At 38.9% G+C, this 6,147-nt stretch overlaps 1 protein-coding gene across 1 annotated transcript in view; it reads right to left on the bottom strand.

Moving 5' to 3' along the window:
- The window catches only part of SDK1 (sidekick cell adhesion molecule 1), a 551,260-nt gene extending 546,763 nt beyond the window's left edge, over window positions 1–4,497 (bottom strand). The window contains exons 1-2 of the mRNA XM_019512615.1: window positions 4,488–4,497; window positions 3,820–3,979 (exon numbers count right to left, since the gene is read on the bottom strand). Coding sequence (XP_019368160.1) covers window positions 3,820–3,979; window positions 4,488–4,497 — 170 coding nt within the window. The remainder of the gene's footprint in view (window positions 1–3,819; window positions 3,980–4,487) is intronic.
- Between the last annotated feature and the right edge of the window lie 1,650 nt (window positions 4,498–6,147).

Here is a 6,147-nt window from a genome sequence, read left to right as displayed (position 1 = left end):
ACAAACCCCACCACATACACACCCACGTCCTACCATACACACACACCCACACATACACACACCACACTGCCATACAGACACCCCCACACAATATACAAGACTAAGAATTTATTTTTGAGTTTTATGCAATCACCTCTATATACAGTCCACAAACACAAATCATGACAAAAATATTTTTTGTAATAAAATTAAAATATGTTATAGTAGGTGTTTGACTTGATGTCTGATTTGGTTTTTTTCCTGGTTCTAAGATGGCAACCCCACTTCCAAAAAGAGTATTTCCAGCAGGCAAGGGGAAGGACTACTGGAGGCAAAGGTCAGGGGTTAGGGGTTGGACTTCCCAAGGTGGCAACAAGGGCGCAAGGCGTCCGTTAAGGGGCAGGGCTACCCACGTGGCCCTCGACAGCTCGCCAAAACTCATTAAGTGGCCCTCCACCCTAAATAATTGCCTGCCCCTGATTAAACATGAAATTTAGAGGGTTTACAACAAGATAAAAGCCTTTTTTTATACCACATATTTATTTAGGAATCTCCATAGTGTCTGAAGCCGAGTACACTACAGCCCAGCAGAAAACTAGCCAGCCTATTAAACAGTAACATCTAAAAGCCTCACTGCTATGAGGCGATGGAGTATTTTGGAGTATTTGGCTCACAAAAAGTTCTCAGCCTTCAGCTCTGTCATCATTCAGTGACTGTTCAAAACCACGGAAGATGTAGATGAAGCCTTGTAGCTGCCATGTTAAAAATTCAAACGATCTGTACAAAACTCCTTTCATCTTTCTAGCTGAAGGAATCCTAAGAGACGCATTGGAATTGGAAACCTGAGAGGAGACTGCTTGAAGTATCTGGCTACCATTATACGTACATTAGAGGTCACCATCTCATTCTCTTTGGTCTCTTCAAACAGCTGACAATTCTTCCACTGCACTGAAAAGCAGTTCAGTCTTATGAACCGAACCCTGAAATGCATGAAAGCATCTTAAACTCTAATCATAGCTCTAGTCATTCACTGCAAGGCCTTTGCTTTTTCTTCTACTGTGATTTTCTCCCTGAGTAAAATTATTACCTAAAGCACCCAAATGATTCTCTTGTGGACTAATTAATGTTGACGTAGCATTTTTAAATGCATAACATTACAACATATAGATGCTAAGTTATCATCAGTTGTCTGGATCTGCATTAACCAAAAGAAAATGCATATATGTGATATTTCTAAGCAACTACTCAGTGCAAGAATCAGTGCTTACCATTAGCTAAGCAAAAGGATTCAGGCTCAATATTCAATCGTCGACTGTTAACTTGTGCTCTTTGTGCATATTGGCTACCATTTTCTTGCTTTCTTATAAAACAGTCATTCCAGTCTTGTTACAAAGAATCCCAAAGCATGCAGCATTCCAGATAAAAGATTAAGTACAGCTGAAACTACTCTGGATCGATTCCACAATGAACCACTCTCTCAAGCAGCAAAAAACCCCAACATTGTAAATGAGAAAAACTCCCTTGAGAGTTGCCATGCTGCCACTACTGCTATGGGACCAAGTTGGGGCCAGACCAAACACTCTCCATGCCCGAGGCTGGACTGGGGACAGACCCTACTAGAGCTGGAGCAAGGGTAAGTGGTGGAAGGAGTTGCAGGGGGCAGAGGTGGCAGGGAGGAGATAGGGAGAAGGGGGATCTGAGGCTGTGGGTTGGGGTCAGGTAGCAGGGGGGAGCAGAGGTGGCGGGGGGCCAAGTGGTGCTGGTAGACAGGCAACAGGGCAAGGTATAGGGGGGTCAAGCCCCACTGCCTCCCCTACCACTAGCTCCCCAAAGACTGCCCCTACTGTCTTGCTCACCACCTATGCCCTACTGCACCCTCACTGCCTGCCCTCCTACTACCCCTCTCAACAGCCTGGCCCCTGCCACTGCTTTCCCTGACACAGCAGTGGATGGGGGGTGGATTTAAGATGACCCTCCAATAATTAGACATTACACATGGAAAATTATAACAAATTTCATAGTTTCATAGTTTCATAGATTTAGGGTCGGAAGGGACCTAGTAGATCTTCTAGCCTGACCCCCCACCAGGGCGGGAGAACAACAAAACCCCAAAACAAAAACGGGACTCAAATGAGTCCAGCCAGGTAGGCATCCAGCCTCTTCTTAAAGACCCCCAGGGTAGGGGCCAGCACCACTTCCCTTGGAAGTTGGTTCCAGCTCCTAGCCGCCCTAACTGTGAAGTAGTTTTTGCGGATGTCCAATCTATACCTCCTCTCCACCAACTTGTGCCCATTACTCCTTGTTATGCCAGCGGGCGCTAGGGGAAACAGCGTCTCCCCCAAACCCTTCTGGGGGAAGGGTTTGTAAATTGTAAATTGTAAATTTTCCATGTATAGAATCTAGCTATTGGGGGCTTGTCTTAAATTCAGGGACATCTTCAATTTGGGTAAATATGGTATCATGGAGAAAAATGTAAAAAGTGGAGGAAAAGATAAAGGCAGATCTCATAAGGAACAATGCAGCATTGCTGAAGGAGAGGGTCTTATTTCTAATTTCTATGATTTTACAGAAAAGAGAGTGAAGAAGGAACAGGGAAATGGAAATAAGTGAAAGAAGTTCTCCACCAGCAAACTTCTTTTATATTACTTTTGTTTCATTTATTCTAAATGAGAAGGACAATTTTAAGATACTTTTAAAGAAGTAAGAAATATGTTTAAACTAGGTGCAGTCTTTAGACCTCCAGCAAATGGTTAGCATAGACCTTGTAGCCACAAAACTTCCTCTTTTCAGTATATTACTGTATAAAAAATAGTAGAAAGTAGAATGTACCCCTATTTTTATTTGGTTTCCTTTCAAAGTGTGGAATCCTTCTCTCTAATAATGATATATTGGTTGCCTAGGAAACCACTGTAGGATGAGTTTTGATTGGCTGCATTATCAGCTTCATTCTTAGAATGGTAGATATAATTTAAAATGGTGCCTGTTTTTGTGCTTTTTTATGGACACCCTGAGAAGTTAACTCTCACTAACTAAACCAATTGTTCAACTAACTAAAACAATTGTTCAACTATTTAAGCTTTGTGGCTGCTGTTGATTTCATAGATATGGCTTGTACAGCAGAAAGCACAATGTTTTGCTTATATTATTTTTTTTACAATTAAACTTCATATTCCCAGAAGCAAAACCAAAAAAAAACTGTGGGAATTATATGCTAAGAAATCTCTTCTACCACCCTAATCACATGAGATGTGCTTATTCATAAAAGCAGTCTAAGTGAACTCAGTTCTCCATGGAGGAGGAGCTGAGCATTCATAAGTAGGTGAAATCTGCCCTGCTTTTAACTCATTATACCTCATTACCTAATAGAGAAGCAAGGGATCCAGAGCTGTAGACAAACGCAATGAAAAATACATGTTGAAATCAAGAGCTTTTTGTTTTACTTCTAAAACAATAAACTATTCACTTTAAATTAGTATCTACTTCATAGAAAAATCCCATTACCAGGAAAAAATAACCACTTTCAAAGTAAACACCCTGAGAAGAGTATCACCATGAAGAAATCCTTGAAGAAGTCAGCTTTTTTATTTTGTGCATTACCCAGGATTTTTATGCATTGTAAGCATTTCTTTTAGCAGAGGCAAAAGGCTTTCGCACAGGCCCACACAGTCTCACATTCCATTTATTGCCTTTGTCCCAATTTTCTTCTTTCATTATACCATGAAAATGCCTGTTGTCATTAGCATACAGTTCTTCTACTGTGCCTAAGAGCAAACCTCTCCTAAGTGCAATCACAAAATATTACAATTAGACAATAGTTTCTTTTTTTTTTAATCTATTTACTTGTATTCACTGGAGTAGGCGGTGATTTCACTGTCATTGTGCAACCATTTAAATTCCAAGGGCCAGCTGCCTTCAGCAAGGCATGTGAGGACAAGACGGTTCCCCTCGAGATGGATCTGGGGCATGCCTGGCTCAGTCTTGAAATAGGGTGCCACATCATCTGAAACACAAAAGCAGAGAAAAATATTTTGATAAAATAGAAAAATCATCCATTACAAGCCACCAATATGTCAGCCCTTTCCTTTAAAATGTTTAGGAAAAAGATGTAGGTGGTTTAATAGGGATATCTTAACCTCTAAGAAATGTATTGCCGGTTAAAATGCTTTTTAGTTCAAAAGTGCTAAAAAGCTCAGGCACCTCCTTCAAGCACGCTCTTAAAAGATATCTAGTTAGAAGGCAATAACAGTGGATGATCTGGTACATATTTTTAAGTCTCCGCTCATCGGAAGTGTAAAAAAGAAATGTACATAGTGTCTATTACACGTAACATGGGTCATTTCTATTAGTTTTTCACCTTCACAAGCATTAAATCCACTCTCAAAACTTTGAAATTCGTTTTAAAAAAAACAGAAAACTAAGTCTAAATGGAGAATGATTACCACAACAGAACAAGTCTGCCGGTAAATAAAGAATTTTGATAAGGAGATGCTGAGAACAAAGCTTCTTACCAAATCTCATGGTTAATATCGTCCAATATTGTCACGAGTCAAAATATCCTAAATTATACTTTCAGTTTATGAACGTGGGGGTTTTAATAATGTTGAAAGGTCACACAAAGCTTTCAAATTCTTATTCGCATGTGGGTCACCACTGCTAACAATATTCGACGAGGTGAAAACAGAAGCAGAGTTCGTTAGTATGCAGGCTTTTGCCCGTCTTGGCCACCCAACAACTGAACATCAGTTCAGTTTGTTATCAGTTCAATCTACACAGCTTAGAAATGCCTGTGAAGACCGAATTGATTCTGCCTCAGGCTTTTTGAACCTCCATACTTAGCTTTAGGGGCAGATTCTCAACTGGTTTAAACGGAAGTAAACAGAGCTATGACAATTTACACCAGGGAAAGAGCTGCCTCTTAATCAACTTGGGTGAAATTCAGAATTTCACCCTCTGCATCTCAAATTCCATCTGTCACTTGTGTGTTGTTATTTTCTCTACCTCACATGGGTGCAATAAGAACAGATTAATTAGTGAGTCTGAGGTAGTATAAATACATGCAGACAGATGTCTAAGGAAACAATCTAGCCCTTAAAGTTTAACTAAGTGGTTCTGCACAGGTAGCAGCAAATAATATTTTCTTCATAACGAGCATCGAGAAGAAGCTCTGCTGAGAAATATTTCTGGTTATCAAATAAATGTCATACATTTTATACATTTTTTTTCTTTCCTCTTAAACACTCTGGCACGCCTCTCAGTGAATAAGCAAGGACAATGATTCTGAACACTTTAGATCAGTTTAATAAGCATCAAAGGGTGACATCCTATATGAACTGTTCGCCAGACAATTTTTAAATGAATTTCACTCATAATTTCATTTTTAAATTAAAAATTGACAAGTACAGTCTATAATTTATAGGATACAATAAAACAAATAAAAACATGTTGCCAGAGTCTGCAAATACTTGAAGTATCTATAAGGCATTTTGAAAAGCTAAGGGGACAAAAAAAAATTGCAGAAAGTTTTGACACTGACATCTAAGCCAAACTTCATTTTTATCCCAGTAAAGTTAAACTTCAATAGTTAATAATAAAAGCTACAAAATTAAAGATGAGCCCCAGTAATAGAATGCATATTGCTCTCCAGACCATACAGTTTTAATGCAAAAAAAATCAATAAGGAACTGAATCAGAACTGTTTTTTTATATTAGTCAGATAACACAGTAAAAATTCTACAAAATTGGGCTCCTAACAATATTTTAATAAGTAACTACAACCATATTACTTTCCAGATCGCAAACTTTTAATACAAAAAATCGGTAGAAAACTAACTCCAAGCTGGCTTTCTACACTATTCAAATTCCAATTAAATGAGACCAGATTATACAACAAGGAAGGCTACAAAACATCCAAGTTCTACTGGGATAAGTGTATAAATACAAATGTTACATTTGGATCACAGAGTTTCAATACAAAGAACACAGAGACAGACAGCTAATAACATATAAAAGCAGATTTACCTCAACTATTTGGGAAACTATGTCTCTCTACAGTTTAAAATCATTCTGGTTAATTTTATGAAATTGCTTTATATGATGAAAGCTTGAAATTTCAGTGAATGAGCCCTGGGTTCAGAAAGCCCCGGTCACACACCACCACCCCACCCCAAA

The sequence above is a fragment of the Gavialis gangeticus genome, unplaced genomic scaffold (assembly GCF_001723915.1).
Source record: "Gavialis gangeticus isolate Ggan-Ray unplaced genomic scaffold, GavGan_comp1, whole genome shotgun sequence".
Classification (NCBI taxonomy): domain Eukaryota; kingdom Metazoa; phylum Chordata; order Crocodylia; family Gavialidae; genus Gavialis; species Gavialis gangeticus.
This window is presented reverse-complemented; position numbering and strand designations above follow the sequence as displayed.